Consider the following 19783-nt stretch of genomic DNA (forward strand, 5'->3'; position numbering starts at 1 on the left):
GGGAAAGGCATGCTAGACACTCAGCAGTCACACCGAAAAGACTTTTCAGGGTCTGTCACCCAAGTGAGGCTGTTAAAGATTATTTTCCTCTCAAAGAGCATTTGGAATTCTGAGTGTTGAAAAGGGCTCTCTACCTGACACCAGTATGGTCAGAGGGTACCTGAATAGATATGTCCTCTTCAAGAGAGATGCCTCATTCCAGGAAAGAGGTTTAAGGGAAATCCCAGGGGCTCCATCACTGACTAGCTGGTGACCTTGGGCAAGTTAACCTCTTTCATCCTAAGTTTCCTCATATGTATAAGAGTTGTAGTGTTAATATATGCTTGTTAGGATGATTAAGTGGAATAATTTATGTGATGTGGTTAGAACAATTCCTGGTGCATACTAAGTACTCAGTAAATGTTCCTTATGATCCATTATTGAACATGGCTGGGGAATAGGATGTTGTGACTAAAAGGAACTTACTACATCAGTCCCCACACATATTACCAGTTTTCAAAGTCTTTAAAGACCATATAATTCATTCATCGTGAGTTACCAGACTGGACACAATTTCTTCTGACCTTCAGATTCAGAGGGCTCTTCTAGGTTTTGCTGTATCTTGGGCCATATTTTTAAATGTTTACTATTTTTTATTTTTCAATTATAGTTGGCTCCTGGGCTATTTTTAAGAGTCTTGCCGAAGCAGTCAGGTTGCCAGCCGAAAAAGAGATGTTAATAAAGGGACCACTTAGAGACATGTAATAAAGTTAAAGGAATCAGCAAAGGAGGCTAAGATGCTCTAGAACTAGAGGTAGTAGGAGGCCACCACTGGGCTTGATAGGCAGGCAGAGGTGGTGAGGTTACTAGAACCCAGTGGGCAGTGGGAGCTGGAGCCTTGCAGGAAGGGCTTCTAGGAGGGTCTGTAGGGGCAGGAATATAGTCACTGCTAAAAATCACAACACAGGTCAGAGAGTGGGGCCAGAAAAACACATCAAAAACACTCTTTTTCTTCCCACTTTCTGATCTCCTGCTGATGCCTCCCATTGGCTGAAGGAGGCAAACTGGCAAAAAAAAAAAAAAAAAAAATGAAGCCATCCATGTAGGCCAGTCTCTTGGGACACAGAGCAGAACAGAAAGATCTGGGGATGCAAAGGAGAATGACCAACACATTCACTAACTCTTGTTTCTCAAATGGGAGCATGCCAGGTAATAGAGTTGGTTAGACATCCAAAATAAACCATCCCATAATGTGGTTATTTCATTCAGTCTTCCAGTCCTATAGCGAAATGAGTAGCAGTCAAAATGGCAGCTTCCAAGAAAACAAAAATGTACTAATAAACAGTCTGATCCAGGGGTTGGACTGTGGCATTCAGAGTAGATCTTTCTGTTTTCTGATATCCATGAACCTTGGATCCGAGCCATAGAAGTTGGTAAAATAACTGGTTCTTAAACTTAACTGTGCATTGGTTAAGATTTTTAAAGTACTGAGTAGATTTTTGAACTAAATCACCTGATGTCTTAGTCCATTCAGGCTAATATAACAGAATGCCACAGAAAGGATGTAATAGAAATTTATTTCTTACAGTTCTGAAGGCTGGGTGGTCCAAGATCAAGGAACCAGCAGATTTGGTGTTTGGTGAGAGCCCTCTTCCTAGTTCACAGACAGTGTCTTCTCACTGTGTCCTCACATAGTTGAGGGGACATGGGAGCTCTCTGGGGTTTCCTTTATAAGGGCACTAATCCCATCATGAGGGCTCTACTCTTACTGAATTTAAAATTCAGTTTCTTAATCCCACTAGTCTCACTTCAAGTGCTCAATTGCCATATCTGGCTAGTGGCTACTATTTTGGTGAGTGCAGATATAAAACAGTTTCATCATCATGGAAATTTCCATCATATAGCACTGGTCGAGTGACAGAACCCCCAAGTTAAGTAGGCTGGGGCTCATGGCAATGAGACATGGAGCAGAAATCAGGATACTGAGCCACACAAATTGGGCATTCACACTGGGGAAAAGGAAGAGCTGTGGAAGACACAGAGATGGTCAGCAGAGGAGGACGTTCAAGACCCCTGCTAATATGCTGATCCAGTCAGATTGGCTCAAGCTCTGTGTGAATGGAGCCAGCAGCCTAGAGGGGCTGTAGAGAGGAATAAAGAAAGAGGAAGACCAGGCAGGACCCATGGCATGAGAAACCTCTCTGAAGGTGCCCTATAGGGCAATGCTTATTTCATTTACTTCTGAGCCACACTCCTGGGCAAGGTGATATAACTCGACTGTCCACTTTGAATGGCAGAAGTCTAGGGCTCTGTCAGGTTGTAAAAGGACTGTCTAGTTCTAGGCTCTCCAGAAGGTTCATCCCCAGGGCTCCATAAAAAAAAAAAAAACCCAGCAGGCAAAAGAGGCCCTGTTACTTGAGAGCCAGGTTAAATGTATAGCAGGAAGATGAAGGGAGGTTTTAATGGATCGATAATGAGAGGCATTTGTAATTCTGAATTACTTATTCAGTTTAATATAGAGCTTGTGAATGTTTTACTATGTGGTGGGTGAAGAGTGCCTTTACAGAGATGAATCTCTGAGAGATGCTAGGCCGGATGTTTCTCAAGAGAAGCAGAATGGTATATTAGTATATGAGGACTGCCATAACAAAGGACCATAGTCTGGATGGCTTACACAACAGAAATTTATTGTCTCACAGTTTGGGAGGCTAGAAGTCTTAGATCAAGGTGTTGGCAAGGTCTGTTTCATCTGAGGGCACTAGGAAGAATCTGTCCCATGCCTCTCTCCTGGTTTCTGGTGTTTCGTTGGTGATCTTTGGATTTCTTGGGTTGCAAGTACATCATCACTCCAATCTCCTCCTTCATGTTCAAATGGCATCTCCTTGTGTATGTGTCTATGTCCAAATTTCCTCTTTTATAAGACACCATTCATACCAGATCAGGGTTCACCATACTGTAGTCTGACCTCATCCTAACTAACAAATTACTTCTAGAACAACCTTATTTCCAGATAAGTTCACATTCTGTAGTACTGAGGATTAGGGTCTCAACATACAAATTTTGACATTTTTCAACTCATAACAAATGGTTTGGTAGAAAGAGCATATATTTTGGAGTCAGACAGACTGGGCTTGAGCCTTGCATTTGCCATTGCTTTTTATTTTATCATCTTTAAAATGAGGATGATATATTTGATAGAATCATTTGTAAAATGATAAATCACTGGTAAAATGAAATACTATTTTATGAATCACCAGTTAAGGAAAAAATATTTCCAATTAAATAATGGCATGTCATCAATTATAGCATGCATCTCAACTTTAAATATGTTAAATTGTGAAATAAAAGTATGTTTTTTAGCTGATGAAGATAAAGAAAGACTGATGACAATATGTAAGGTGCCATCTGTGAGAAGGTAGGAAGGTGTACAATAATGGTGTATCATTTTATCTCTCACCCCTTCCATTGCCTGAGCAGAAAAGTTACCATCACCATTGGTTATCACCCAACTTGCCATCCATTTCAAGGAAAAGTGAAATAATTTACTGGGCAGAGGTCAAAATGATTTTCTAAAAAGGTAGTTCTGTGAAATGTATTATTCCCCCCAAATTTTTGTGATTGCTTTAAGTTGGGGGTGACTTCTGGAGTTTCTCTCTGGAAGACCCCACTCTTTATTCCCATCTTGGCTAATAAATCCATTCACGTGGATTGTTTTGAGAACCAGAAAGCGCTTGGAGAAGTTTCTCTATTTGTTCAGCTGGGGTCGAAGTTGAGTTGCACTAATTGGAAACACTACTAGATGCAAGAGGTGTGTAGTTCTGTGTTAACCAGGACTAACCTCCACAATGTAGAATATTTTGCATCCAGTGATGTCATCCCATTATTGTGACAACCCAAAATGCCCCTACACATTTACAAATGCTCCCTGGAAAAGTGAATATTGCCCCCATTGAGAACCACAAAGCTGGATGAATGTGTCAGGGTGCAAGGTCAGCTTCTGCCTAGGATTTCATGATAAGGAGAAGCAAAGGCTGCCAATATCAGGCATGTTTTCAGTTTTGGAAATTGATGAGCAGACCCTTAATCCATGTGGCAGATCAGTCAGCCAGGCAGCCAGAAATGATGCAACCTCGGCATGTAGACTATATCACAAAAATGGCACCAGTAAATTTGTTTCCACATGTGACTCTTTATATAACCGGCAAAGTGTTAAAGAGTTGTAGTCCTATCAGAGTAGAATATTCACTTAAATTGAAAATAAAAGCCATATCTCACTAGCACCAACCTATCTTTGTTAAGTGGTTTTGAGACTCACAATTTGTTTGTTGCAGCAATAGGACAGTCACTTGAAATCAGCAGCCACAAACAACTGAAATCCTGAAATTGAATAATGCTGTTTCTGGTGACTCAGTGATTTTATTTTATTATATAAATTTTTTGTGATTTAATATGTTCTCTTGGAACTTATATGGTTTGAAAAATTGTCTGTAATAAGTCCTTTACTTTTGAATGTAAAAAGAAGCTTTATATTCTTTATTCAGAGAAAATTAATTTCTTCCTCCCTTACTAAATAGATATTTAAATAATATCAATTTGAAGGAATACCTAATTATAATCTTGCCCTGAGGGCCCTCATATCTCTCTCTGGCCCATGATGTCATTCTTCACCAGCTCCTGTTACCCTGGCGATAAGGGCTTGTTCTACAGAAAACCTTAGTCCGCTCAGTAACTGGCATCAATTTTGGTCCCTGCTTTTACCTTCTCCCCACTAATAGCATCACATTGTTTACTGCTCACCTTCCAATGACTTCACCTTTGCCTGTGGCAGTTCTAGCTCTTGGCAGCCCAAGGGAGCAGATGGCCATTCTGTGCATGGTCTTGAACTGTTTCTTAATGACATACTGACCTCATCTCCTACACAATTCAGTCTGGTTTGGTTTGGTTTGAGCAAGATCCCCATGGTATCTCCAGTATGCCTAGTGGACAAACCAGATCACTAGAGACACAACCACAAGCTCATCCAATGACTTTCGCCATAAGTTCCTCATTTTACATCTGTTGTTGGGCTTGTGCATTACTTTGAGCAATAGGGTTTAGGTGCAAAAGCTTCAAATTTGCATGACTATATACCATAGACGTGAAACACACAGATTCATGAGTTTAACTACCTAGGTTCAAATCCTACCTTTTGCAAACTGAAATTGGGAAAATTATAGGTCTAGCTTCCCATTAAAGGGGATAATAATAGTACCTACCTCATAACATTGTTAGAAGGATTAAAAGAGAGTGCCTGCCAACAGATTTGAATGGACACTTAACAAAAAAAATATATACAGATAACAAATAAGCATATGAAAAGATGCTCAACATCGTTAGTTATTAGGAAAGTTCGAGTTAAAACCACAATGAGATACCGTTACACACGTTTTAGAATTTAAAAAGTTAAACATATGCTGATTTTACCCCTAAGTATTTGTCCAAGGAGAAATATATGTCTACACCAATGCTTGTACATGAATATTCATTCAGTTTTATGTATAATAGCCAAATTGTAAACAATCCAAATGTCTATCAATGGAATATTACTCAGCAATAAAATAGATGAACCATTAGTGCATATAAGAGTGAATAAATTTCAAAATAACTGCTTGAGAATGGGGGTAAGGGAAAGATGACAGGAAGGAGTTACATAGGTGCATGAGGAAACTTCTGAGGGTAATGGTTATGTTTACTATCTTGATTATGATGGCTTCACACATATATACGTATGTCAAAACTTATTGATTTGCATAGTTAAAATAGATGTTTATTATATGTCTATTATACTTGAATAATGTATTTTTTAAATTTTATTTTATTATTAGTTTCAAGTATATAGTACATTGGTTAGATGTTTATGTAGTTTATAAAATGATCTCCCTAATTGCTCTTTTTCTTCTCTGGCTCTCTACCTAGCCATTATATTAATGCTAACTCCATTCCCTATGCTGTGCTCCCCATCCCCAAATAATATATTTTTATTTTTTTATTTTATTTTATTTTTTTAGGTGAGACAACCCTTGGTTGACCTCACAGATTACAAGGAACTTGTCAGCTTACAATCCTTTATTATTTTAAATTTTTTTTATGAATAATATATTTTTAAAGTATCTATGACATAGCAGGCCTTCCATAAGTATTACCTATTATAAAACTTTAGTGTTATACAGAAAAATGTTTTAGATGAAATTTTTAAAAGAGCGTCTCATCAAAAGCAATATTCAGTGTTTGATTCTATCACCATCATGCCATAACCCAGCTGCATTTTTTCATTTCTTTCAAGGGATGCTCATGTATAAGCTCAAATTAAGAAAAATAGTCCAGGCTTTGTGGTCAGAAGGCAGGAGTTCAGGTGCCCACTGTATTATCTATTATTTTATGCTGATATTAGACCTTGATTTTTCTCATATATAATAGTATGTATTACATCACATGATTGTTATAAGTATCAACTTTTAAAAAATGGATGTGAGCATTTTGTGCAAACTGTAAAGCAACATGAGTATATCAGTCACTACAAATAGGAAAGAGAGGAGATAAGCAGTTTTTGCAGCCTGGGTAACAAAGGGCCAGCAAGATTAAAATAAACCTGACAAAAAATCTTCACGTAAGAGCAAGAGATAGACCCTGTTGACTTCCCTTACGCTGGTATTTCTACATCAGAATTACCTGGGACACTCTTAAAAATACAGATTTCTGAGTTCCACCTTATACTTACTGAGTCAAAATTGCTGGGGGTAGGGAATAGGAATTTGAGTTTTAAATAAAGTTGTTTGATTGGTTCTGATGCAGCCAGTAGCACCAGTGAGAGGATAGTCTTTTAGAAACAATCACCTTGACCTTAATGCCTCTCAGTGAGAACCATGAGCTGCCCTAGGCTCTGTGGCTCAGATTAAACCTGGCTTTAGTCTCTGGAAAAAATAATGCATCTCCCATAATGGCTGAGAATGCAGAAAGATTTGAAATACCTTACAAATAAGCATTTAGTATTGAGAGCATGTCTTCTATCACCATTTTCCTTCTTTTCCTGAGCACCTGTGTGCTGTTAGGATTCTTCCTGGCCTTGAGATTATCTTTGGAAATTACCTATCTTGGTAATGTAAATGTACATTGCTTAATTTCTTTCTAATCAGTCATTTCCCTCAACAAAACAAGTCATCCAGTGTCGCATACTGGCAGCTTGCTTTGGATAGCCTATCTGAGCTGTGTATCTTAATGCCAACATGAACTTCATATGTATATGGGATCAATCATCATCTGAAAATTAAGAAGCGAGAAGAAAGGCAGCAGGACTGGTGCACATCAGCTATTTGTGCCATTTGGTTAAAGCAGAAGAACAAAGTCTAGAATTGGATGGAATTTCTATCTCCTGTTTCTATCATCTAAACCTGCCTAGGACTGTATTCTGTATTCACAAGGAGAGAAAGTTCATTTTCTCTGTCATGAGGATGTCAAATCCACTTATAAGTTACTTCTTGGGAGTTATTTTGAAATCCTCTATCAAAAGACACCACATGAAGATAATTAAATCTCTTATTGTATGGCTCATTATCCTACAAATTTGGATCAGATGTTGCAAAAATGCCTGTAGGGACCAGGCAGAGAAAAGAGCTTGGAAAATGGAGAATGAGGTTCCATTCTGAGCTGGGCAGTTATCAATTGTTGCCATGTGTGAATATGGTCTCAGTTTGCCAGATATTCTGATTTTTTTTTTTCCCAAAAGGTGGGCAATGGAAATAGCCCCTCTTTTATGTTGGCAAATTAAAGGAAATTTTCTTTTAAGTAGGAAAAACAAAACACTTCCAAGTCAGCCTGAACTTGCAGACTACCAGTTTCTGACATCTGATTTTATACTATTATTCAAAACTATGATCTTTTAACAACTGGAATAAAAATTATGCTCATGCAGTAAGTCCTTGTACCCATACAATTGGCCAATGATATATTCAGTCCTGTCCCCCATAAGGAACATTATATATAAAAATGTAAAATTTAACTCAAATAGGAGTCAAGTCTTCAGGGAAGCCAGAGTAGTCAAAAACGTTGGTCTGAACAATAGCTTTTGTAAAATGCTGATCAACAGTAGGTCGGGATTTGATTTTCTATATGTTGGACAGGGACAAAACTAGAACCATATTCTCCTTCTCTTTGCAACCTAGATTGTCCATCCCATCGGGATAGCAGAAGGTGTTCCTTACAGGACAACCTTTTCACATGGGCCCATTGGAAGGGCCTGGGCCAGGAACAAACTTCTGAACTCAAGAATGTCAGGGGAAGCTGCAGCGAGTATCAAATGTCCTTTCCTAGAAAACATGTACATGAATCATATGGTCAAAGGTAGTCTTCCCTTCATTTTATTGAGGCTATTTCCCTGTATTCTAATGAAAGTGGAGGAAATGATTTTCTCATTTTGTGCTAATGAAGGACACTTGAGAAGTATTCAATAAACCATGTTTCTATCTGAAAGCCAACAGTACATGTAGGCACCAGTTGATTTGTAAAATATGAATGATGGATATCTCTAGTTGAGATACTGTAAGATCTAGGGCTATCTGTAACGATCCTTTAAGGCTTCCCAGAATATAAATGGCATTGTGTATTTTTACATGTGACAGCCTTATAAGAAAATAACCTTTGTGGTAAGGTTATCAGCTAGAAACAGATGGCATATCCAGAGACTTTCCTCTAAAGGGTCAAACTCTTTACTGAGGGACTCTTTTCAGGGGCATGGGCAGGGATAAGGGAACCCAGAAAGGATGGTGAGGCATCTGAGACATCAGGGATAGCAACAGCAGGAAGCCGTTACCACCCCAGGGTCTGAAGAGAGGGAGAGTGGGTGCTGTGCTACCAGATTCCAGCAAAAGCTCGCTCTGTGGAAGGGAGTCAGCTAGCAGACTCTACGTGTGCAGAGCCATGGAGCCACTGCCTGCACCTCTCTGTCCCCCCACTCTCTGGTTTCCTGCCAGGTCCCTCCTTTGGCTGACTCCAACAAGAACCTGGAGGGTAAGGGAGCCCGGGAAATTCAATCCAAAGAGGTCATCCTCCAGGGGCACACAGTAGGGTGGAGAGTGCCAGATATGGATCTGAGAGAAGGGGGCAAATGGAGAGTTATTATCATGGAAGGCAAGGGGAATCATAGCTCATGGAATGTTAGAGCAGAAAAGGACTTTTCATCCTCTAATCCTCATTTTGTTGGTGGGGAAACTGAGGCTCAGAGAATTGAAATGACTGAGTAAACATTATAAACCCGATAAAAGACATACTTGAGACCAAAGGCAGTTATCTTCATATTCATTCTCCTGTCTTTTCCACCTCATTATGCTCGGAATTGTGAGTTACGAAACTCACATTAGAGCAGAATTGGCTAAAATGGGGCACCAACAGGATCATTTACCATTACTGCACCCATCAGACATCACCAATCTATTATCAATTTCTTCCTTCCTGAGCCCAGATGCACCCTCAGACTCTTTCTCATCCTGAGGCTCCAGGCAGCCACTAATAATCAGTCCATCTTGTTACCCTCTTACCTAACAATACAACATGCTATAAATCTTTAAATACAAAGCCTCAGATTATCCTGTATAATAAGATTTTCCACCTTGATGCATAGCCAATTCTCTGAGGATGCATCCTTGAAGACATTTGAACTGCTTGCCCCGGTGACTTGATGAAGGGCATTTACAATTTGGAAGAAGGTGAAGCACCATAAAATTAATTTGCTTAAAGTTTAATAATAAAAAGTCCTAATCTCTGGTGGGTTCTCTTTCTCCTTGCAGGTTGACAGAACAGAAGTGATTCGCACCTGCATAAATCCAGTGTATTCAAAACTGTTTACCGTGGACTTTTACTTTGAAGAGGTGCAGCGCCTGCGGTTCGAAGTCCATGACATCAGCAGCAACCACAATGGGCTGAAGGAGGCTGACTTCCTGGGTGGCATGGAGTGCACACTTGGCCAGGTGGGTCAACAGATGTCCTTTCCTCCCTCTTGTCTTCTCAGGGCCTTTCTTTCTCCCTGTTTTTTCTTGCTTCTCTCATTCGACCTTACTTTCGTTCTCCTGTGGATTTTATTTTCTTTTACATGTAGCACTTTATGACTTCCCATGCATTCTCATATACAGTATATTTAATATTATATTTACATAGGAATGATGCTGTAATTATGTAGAGAGTTACTTATTTTACAAAATTAATCATTTTCTCTTCTGAAATCCTTCATTTATTTAACAGCTATTTATTGAGCATTTACTCTCGTTGTGGATATGTTACAGCCATATCCTGAAACATTACACATTTTCATCTCCTAACTCAACTATTAGAATCCTCATGCAGGGAATATTACTCATTCACATATATTCCAAGCTTCTAGCGCCAAAAATAGCTCAGGAGAGCTATTCGACTAAAGATATTTGGTGAATGAATAAATGCTTTTACTTAATATTTGCAACAATTATATGAAATAAACATCATTATTATATCTATTTATCAGTGAAAAATCCAAGCTCAAAAAGATTAAGCCTAAGGCACCACACTAAAAAGTGGAAGAGCTAGAACTTGAACCAGGTTTGCCCCATTCCAAACTCCATCATTTTGCTTCTATAACCCCTTTCCCTTTTCCTACCATTTCTGCTGTACTCAGAATTTTAGAAGGTGCTAATGAGAGATCTAAATGAAGAAATAGTCCCTATATCCAAGAACTAGACACTCTAATTGGAGAGGGCACACTCTATGCATCTCAAATAGAGCAATTTATGACACTCCTTAAGCTATAGTGAGACAAGATATCCTGGACTCTATACATAGTGTCATGGGCCTTCAGGGAAGGGAGAGCTTTTTGCTAGGTAGAATCAAAGAAGGCATTGTGGAACCAAACTTTGAAAAAATATGGCCCAGAGATTGAAGAAGGAGGAGGAAAGCCTTTTAAGTAAGAAAGCAATGTAAAGAAGGCATAGAGATCAGAACAACAGTGGCAGGATTAAGAGGCGGAGGAAACCAGTTTCACTGAATGAAGGTCAGATGCTAAATTACTGTGAAACCAATAAGGCTTAAACTTCAGAGACCCTTTCTCATGTGGACCCCTTCCAGGGCTCTGTGTCACATTTTTATTTGCGGTTTTATACTGTATTCTCAGGGAAGGATTCTAAATTATATGAGCCTCAAACTCCACAAAATCTGTATCAACCCCATGCAGAGATAAGGGTTCGATTTAGAAACTAGTGTAAAAGGGTCTGCCTGGCAAAGAGATGGCACATATGCATGTACGTTTGGTTTTTGTTCATTTGTTTGTATATTTGTTTTTACCCTGACTCATGCCACTTATCATTAAAAGAAATTTCTCCCATGTGAGCCCTGAGTGACAAAATAAACAGTGCCCTCAATTACCATTTTCTAGCAAATATAGTGATTAATTCTGTAGGATTGTTCCATGTTCCTTTAATGAAAGCCAAAAGCCCAATGTGAACGTACAGCTGCTGGGAGGCAGACAGAGAATCTGACATAGTATTAATAAATATAATCTCTATCATGACTTTTAGAAAGAGTTGATGGGAGATATAGTTCTAAGGTCTTGTCAGGTACAGAGCCTAATAAGTAGGCATTGAATGAATGAGTGAGTAAATGCATGAATTTGAAGTGCAATTCTGTAATGTATAAATAAAATTAAAAGATGATTAAATGGCACCTTTTATAGATATAAATGAGCCACATCAAAATGCTCTCTTAGACCCTGGGCATCCCTTATGTATAAAAGTTATATTCTATCCCAAGAAATAAATGTAGATTCACGTAGGAGTCATGTGAATAAAAGATCTTTTTCATTTAAAGTTTTGATCATTTTGTCTAGTGAATTACATCTTTAATCTTTCATGAACCTCATCTTTTTGGCAGCCAGTAAATCCCTGACCCTCTACTTTGTGCCAGGCATTGTGCTAGATGCCAGCAATATAGTGGTGAGCCAGAAACGTCCCTGCCCTCAAGCAGCTTACAGTGTAGTTGCGGATAAAGGGAGAAGCAAATAATCACACAAACAATTAATTAAATTACAACTGTTATAATCATTGTTAAGTAGAACTGTAGAATAGAGGGGCAAATACTAAGAGAATGGTGTCGAGTGGAAAGGAGGTCATAGAAGGCTTCCAACGGGAAGTGACATTTACACCAGAATGCAAAGGGACAGCGAGAGTGCATCAGGTGAGAAGAAAGAGGAAACACATTCTAAGCAGATGGGAAAATTGTGTACAAAGCCTCTGGATTCAGGAAGGAGTTTGGCTTATGGTACAGAGTATCTTCGTTTGGGTTTCCCAAGAAGCTGATTCTGATATAGGAAGTCAAAGGAGGTGAAGGGAAAACCATAGGGGAGTGAAAACGTATGACAGGAGAAGGAAGGCAGACTATGAGGGCGTGTCGTCAAGCCAGCTCCACTATGGGTAACTGGAGCTTAATTCTGCTGGGGAAATTCTGGAAGCCAGTGTACAGCAAACACCACAGAGTTATCTCACCCTAAGGATGAGGGAAGCGGGGTATTTATACACTTGGGGATATATCTACTCTCATTAGTCTTTGAGGGCTGTTCCCAGGGTGGGAACATTAGTCTCCCAGCACTTCTAGCTTATTTCATAGGCAGCAAAGCAACCTCCAAAGACCAGGAGAAGCTTGCAAGCCAAGAAATACAGGTGAAAGTGGTCATAAGTCAGTTATGTGCACTTTAGTCATAGTGCCTGAGATGTGAGCAGGGAGCTGACAGCATCTGCTACACAGACGTTGTTCATTGCCTACTCAATAGCCAATCTCTCCCCTCTTTTATCTATCAGATCATTTTCCACCATGTGACTATGTAGAAAATAACCCTGTCCCTAGCTCAAGAGTCAATCCTGAGTAATCTCAGCCAGTTATATGAATCCCCTCTCCCTTCACCAGAGATTGGTTTAGGAGAGGGCTTGTGACCAGTTATAGCAAATAAGACATCAGAGTTATTCTTGGAAAGGTTTCCTAGCCTAAAAAAAAGAGACACAACTGAAGAAAGAGTTCCTCTCTGCCTGTGATTCCTGGAACCACTGCAGCCACCTTGCAGCAAGGCTGAGGATGAGAGCAAACATTAAGGGAGGTCAGACCCAGAAGATGTGTAGGCTTAAGCCTGTCATACTGCAGCTAGACCCGACCCTAGCTGTGGACTCACTATAAGAGAATAAAATGTCCTACTGTTAAAGCCTTTCGGGATGGGATTTTCCATTCCTTGAGCTAAAAGCATCATGACTAATGTAGAACATACGAGGACCTGAAAGATGACCGGGCTGTCTGGAGAGGGGTGAGCAAAGGGAAATTTGACGCATACACTGGCTTGATTTTCTTAATCTCTACAGGAATATGTAGAAATGAGCACTGAAGTTGAGATTGTAAATAGTGCTTTATAAATATATTTTGATACTTTTGAAAGAGCTTCCATAATGATAATTTCATTTAAACCTCTTGACAATTCTGGGAAGACAGGCGTCATCATCTGCATTTTATAGTTCAGAAAACCGAGGCTCAGGAAGATTCAGTGTGTTGACAGAGCAAGACCAGAAGTCAGGAGCTTCTGATCCTTAATCCTGAGGTCTTTCTTCTTTTGCGATTTATGAAAAGATAATGTGGAAGGCCACCTGTTCTGAGACCTAACATCATGGCTTAGGTGACGCAAGTGAGCAGCAAGTCAGATTTGTTCAGGGTAGCCCTCAGCCATGTGACATGCCAGCCTCTCTGGGTATCTTGTACATTCTTTGACAACCACCCTCTTATATTATCAGCCTTGTGATTGGTGGGATTGACCTTTCCCACACTTTAGGAGCAGATGCTGATTGGCTTAAATCAATTAGAATATCCTATTTTTGTGGCCACAATGATTGGTTCAGGGAAGGGTATGTAACTAATCAAAGATAATAAGATGCAAATACATATTAGCTGAAGTCTTCTGAGAAAGAAGGGTCTGGAAATGGTACCCTTAAAGGGGAGAACATAGAGCTGCAGGGAAAGAAGAAGAAGGGTAACGACATAATATGTGGATAAGGAGGAACAGAAACTGGCATCTCGAAAGGGAGAAACAGAGAAATGGAGAGAAATCGGGTGATATTATTTGCAGGCTAGATAGAGTCTTGTCTGAAGCCATTATTAATTAAATCACTACAGACTCATTCTTTTTGCCACTTGCAACATGGAGTTCTAACTGATCGAGACATATTCCATAGAACCCCTTTCCCAGGGCATAGCAACCTTTTAAACTGCAAGATACCGTGACCTAGACATAGGCTGCATCTGAGGCACTGTACACAAAGCTCAGTGTACAGGCTTTGGAGCCCGAGGGTCTGGCATCAAATCCCAGCTCCACTGCTTTCTCCAATTACATGTCCAGAGGCAAAGTCCTGCAGCTATTTAAGCCTCGGTTTCATTTGCAAAGTGGAGATAATAGTAGAAATATTGTGAGGATCAAGGAGAGTTCCTGACACAGAGAGCACTCAGGATATAGAGGCTGTTATTAAAGTGATAAGAATCAAGGAAAAGGTGGGAAGAATTGACACTCAGAGGGACCAACACTGTTTCAGGAGTGAAGGTGGAAGTAAAAAGAGTAAAAACATTATGACAGAACACCCGTGTCCTGGGCAGTTAGTAAAAGTGAACTTATAATTTTACCTCGAGCTTGTTGAGAACTTTATTTAGTCAGAGGATTCAGTGTGTGTGTGTGTGTGTGTGTGTGTGTGTGTGTGTGTGTGTGTGTGTGTGTGTGTGTGTGTTTAATAGTTACTCTTCTTAGACTATTTTTAAGTAAAAATGGTTTCAAATCAGATCTCTGGATAATTTGGGGCAGGAATTTCGATTCCTATCTTGCTACAACTGAAGCCGAAGAGGTAAAATGACTTCCCAGAACCCGTGCAGGCAGTCACACATTCAGAGCCCGTCTCCTCAAGGCCGTCTACAGGTACTTGCTCTGTCCATCTGAGTTTGTCACATTCTCACTCTGCCATGTGAAACAGCAGGACTCATGGCCTTTAGCAGAGGAAAATAGCAGCCCTCAGCAGGCTAGAAATTGGCATTGGCCGTGAGGTTGGTACAAGCACAGCAAGTGACTTAGCACTGAGCAATTACGCCAAATGAAGGTTCACGTCCTCCAAGAGCCCTCAAGGCAGAACTGTGTGTTCTTCGCAGATAGATGAGGGGGGCCAATCACAGAGATGCAGGGTGCTTGGAAGGCTGTGTACTCCTTCTGGGTGAGCTTGGAGACCATCCTTGGATTTCTGTTGGCCAAAAGGAGGCCAGGAGCTAAGCCCTTCACTTGCTGCACCCAGCAGAGGGAGGGCATGCCAGTGAGAGACATAGTCCCTCGGCATCCAGAATAAGCAAGTCGACGTTTAATATGATGCCCTCATTTCCTTTCACCACTTATTAACTGCTTCATTCGTCTCAATATTTTCCCCTTTTCCATGTACCGATACAGTGGACAATGACTCAGGAATAATAAAAATAATAAATATAGCTGCTAACTTTCTCTAGGCCCTTTTATTTACCAGCTGCTGGGCTGGGTGGTCACTATACCACACCCTATTTAATCACCACATCCCAGGGAGGTAGGAGCTGCCCCTCTCTATTCACATTTGAGGAAACTGAGACTGAGTAAAGCTAGGTAACTTATTCAGCGATGTCACATAGCTCATAAGAGATGGAGCTGGAACTTGAATGCAGCTAAGTTTGGCTCCTAAGTCCTTCATGATATTTTCCATTTACTCTAACAGCTTGTTACTAACTAGTGTAAATTATGATATAGGGTAAACCCATTATCCAAATTCAGTGGTTGCCCCTGAGTTTCGTCATCATGTTCCTTGTAGGCATTTTCTCTCCTCCATGGCTTGGAAGACAGTTGTGATTGTGCAAAGTCCTCTGCTTTCCATTGCCATGTGGCTCTTCTTTAGTGTATTTCTTCCCCCCAAATTCAGAGGGCATCTCTTAAAAGAACCAAGAACATCCTGCCTTATGTTCTCGTAAGTAGGTCAGGGAAATCTGTGACCCCTTGAGGAATCGTCAACCGCTGAGGCTCTTACCTTATTCATGAGAGAGGGATCATGCATTGTCTTCCCTCAGAGCAGCTTTTCTCTAATTTGAACTATATCAGAATCACCTAGAGGTTTGCTAAAACACAGTGTGCTGGGCCCCAGCCCCAGAAATTCTGATTCAGAAGATTTGGCAAGAGACCCAGTATTTGTATTTCTAAGTGATGGGGATGCTATTGGTTGTGGGCCACACTTTGAGAACCACTGTCCTAGAGTCTTGGGGGGAGGGATATTAATGAATAATGGACATTGTATCATTAGTTTTCATTATGAAAGACCTAATGTTTGCGGCAATTGTTTGAAGAAATAAAGGAGGACAAAGAAAACATCTGGAGGGCAGGAAAAAAAACTGTCTCATAAAGTTTACAGGCTGACAAACAATCATGTACATGGATTTGAGTGTTCTTGGTGAAGATCTTGATTTCCAGAGTTTGTTCCTCCCATCTACTAAATGTAGTTCAATGGACTATTATCCAGATTGTTGGTTCCTTTCCTGACACAAGTGAATATTAGGATTACAGCAAGTACAATAGATCCGGAAAGGACTGACAGACCATGAGCTATCAATGATCAATAGGAATTTGGTCTCAGATTGGAATGGACCCATTTGGAAGACACAAGATATGACAATGCAGAGGGTGACTTCCAAACTCAATGCAATGCCCATAGTGAGATTCCACAGGTTGGCATTTTGTTGCATAATATCTAATATCCTCATGGCATAAAATTGATGACCCAGAGAAGTCTAATTTGCACATTACAGCCAGCAACTCATTTCCCTTCTGCTTCTCACATGAAAAGCTTTCCCTAACTTTGCAGAACTACCGCAAGCAGAAGCCATATGAGTGATGAATGATGTAATAAATAAATACCGTTATCTCAGCTCCTATAAACTGGCTAAGAAATTCTGGGAAGCAGTGCAACTTTTAATGCTGACTGCTTGTTCTGTTTATTGGGAGGTGGATTCGGGTAGGGTGATCATGAATAAGTAAGCCCTTAGTTCTCCAAGGAGAATAAAATTAATTCCTGCCTTTTTCTTTGTTATCTGTGTCAGACAAGTAATCTTCTTAAATTCAGAGCCTAGGAAAATCCCTTTGCTTTCTCTGGAGTCTTCCTTTTGTACCTTTAAATATCTTTTATGATGTCCTGGACTGGAGTCCTAGATGTGCCACCAGCTACCTGTGTGATCTTGGGCAGTTTGTTTAACCTCTCTGTGATGCAGTGACCTCATTTATAGAGGGAAGGTTTTGTTTTGATCAATCTTTAAATTCTTTCCTGTTCGATAGTAAATGATTCTCATTCATCTTTTTCCTTTCCCCTTGTCTCTGAAAGTAAGCATCTTTTCCTGCATTCTCATCCATTTTCAGGATGCTCTCTATTCCCATCCCCCACCCCACCCTCTTCTTATCTCATGTATCGCTTAGCGTGTCATTCAGCCACAAACTGTATCACATTCCTAAGTGCCCCCACCTCTCTGGAAAGCAACTCCTTGTGTCTACTTAATTTCAAAGTTAGCTTTTAAAAGATATACTTCATAACAATTAAAATAGGTGTGTATTTTACAGGCCCTGTTCCATATACATTCACAGTAATATTATACCTCTCTAACTCCATGTGGTTACAGGGGCAGAGGACAAGAGATATGGAACGGGATGAAAATTTGCAAGGATTGACATGTCACTACTGAGAAGCAGTTCCTGGTATTTGTATTTGGTCCCAACCCTTTAAGCCAAGCTGGTGCGGGCACTGAACCCCCAGCTCACAGCACCAAGGTGGGACCTGGACCTATCCACCTAAACAATAGAGGGAGCCACTCATACCACCCGAGTTTGAAGGTGGCTACCCGGGACCTCTACCACAGCTCCCATTTTTGCTTATTCCCCACCAGCTTTCATTCCCATCCTTCTTCCACCCAAATCAGAACTACTAACTGGAAAAATTCAATCTGAATTCTGTCCCCATGGAATATACACATGCTCTCCCCAACACCTAGCCCTTGCCTTTCCCCTGAAAATGTCTTGCTGTACCTTCTCAATTAACAGCATCTTTGAGTGCCTTATGTAAAAAAATATTCTGTCCTTGGGTTAGTCCCAAAGCCTGAGACACTATAGTACTGTAAACTGAATCATCATTATGCTAATTGATCAAATAACCAGCCAAAGAACCAGATAACCAAATAGGCAATTTCCCAAATAATACAGTAGCCTCAAAATTAATTCTCTGCCAAATATTTTTATTTACCAAAAATAAGGTTTCGAGCTATTTCTAAAGTTTACTGCATTTAAAACTTGCAAAAATTTCTGCCTTTTCTTTTTAGTTTAGGCTACTTATAAAATTTAGTTACTGATTATTATAAACTTCTGAATATAAAACGTGTCCATAAGAAGACTAAACTCTCTTTTGTCTTCTCATCTAAAGGCGGAGGATAAAATATGGTACTTGCTCTTAAAGTACCCACTTCTTCATAGACCAAAGGACTAGGAGGACGTATTTGTAATCAGAAAAATTACAAGAAGTATTAGTAAAAACATCATAATATAGCCCAAATGCTAATTTCAAAGAACTCTTATTCAGGTAGAGGAGTATAACACTTAAGTATTATATCAATTTTTAAACATTTGAAGAACTTTAAAACATAAAAAGAATTCTAACCTGAAGAATTGTGGGAAATACTTTCGAGTGAGGTATTTGCTGAGGCTGTGCTCTCTGTTGGGTTTTTGAGAGAGCATTTTGCAGATGCCGCAGGTAAAGCCTTAGTCCCCACTGCATTGCCCACAGGGAAGAGGGTTTGCTTGATAATCTGATGCTGATCATTTATGTTCTTTTTGATTACAGAAGAGACCCAGGAGGGCTTGGAGCACTAATAAGAAATATGTTAAGGAAGCATCCTTAGAACTGCAAAGAGGTTTTGACATTCCCCCAAAGCATAGAAAATCCAGTTCAAGCCTAATTTGGGAAGGAGAATATTTTTATTTTGAATTAACCTAATAAAGTTTAGAGGGAGAAAAAAATAACAACTGCTTGAGTTATAAAATCATTCCCAAGTCTTGGTTTCAGATTGGAGGACAAAATGAGGCCAAATATGAATTCCTTAACTTTGGCTTGGGTGGAATGTAAGACTTTAGGGCTTCTCTGAACACCAGGGTAGGTTGGGTGACGCCCCCAGCAAGCTGATTATTACACTTCACCCATTCTTCCTTGGAGTCTGCCCACCAGAAGCCTGAGATCTGTGCACATTCCCAAGCCAGTTTTCAGAAACAAAGGAGCAGAAATTCTTCAAACCTCTCTCTTTCCGATGAGATTCAAACTAAGAAAATTAGTATTTTAGTCCTCTTGGAGATGGAGTTCCAGTGGAATCAGGAAAGCTTTAAATGGAGAAAAAGAGAGAACCAGTGCTGAGTTTATCCAGGGCAGGTCGGGACTGGCTCTCTGATACTCCTGTCATCTGCTTAAATACTTCCAAGGCAGGGTATTCGTTCTTCAGCGGCAGGTGTCCTGATAACAATAGGGTAACCTAGGACTCCTCCATTTGCCCCAGGCCATCCCGGTTTATCCCTATTGTCTTGCTTTAATTATTAATTCCATCCAATTTCATTTTCAAAAGTGTCCCAATTCGGACAGTATACTTTATGGTCCATTTGCAATAATAAATCACTTTGGTAGCTAACGTTTACTAAATGCTAATCATGTTC

General features: G+C 40.0%; 1 protein-coding gene across 3 annotated transcripts in view; it reads left to right on the forward strand.

Annotated features, from left to right (window-relative positions):
- CPNE4 (copine 4) overlaps positions 1-19783 on the forward strand; it is a 461395-nt gene that overhangs the window by 283714 nt on the left and 157898 nt on the right. For all 3 annotated transcript variants that reach the window (XM_011374469.1, XM_023529672.1, XM_011375211.2), the window contains one exon: positions 9798-9977. In XM_011374469.1, the coding sequence (XP_011372771.1) occupies positions 9798-9977 (180 nt within the window). The remainder of the gene's footprint in view (positions 1-9797; positions 9978-19783) is intronic.

The sequence above is a fragment of the Pteropus vampyrus genome, unplaced genomic scaffold (assembly GCF_000151845.1).
Source record: "Pteropus vampyrus isolate Shadow unplaced genomic scaffold, Pvam_2.0 Scaffold1, whole genome shotgun sequence".
In the NCBI taxonomy this organism is placed as follows: domain Eukaryota; kingdom Metazoa; phylum Chordata; class Mammalia; order Chiroptera; family Pteropodidae; genus Pteropus; species Pteropus vampyrus.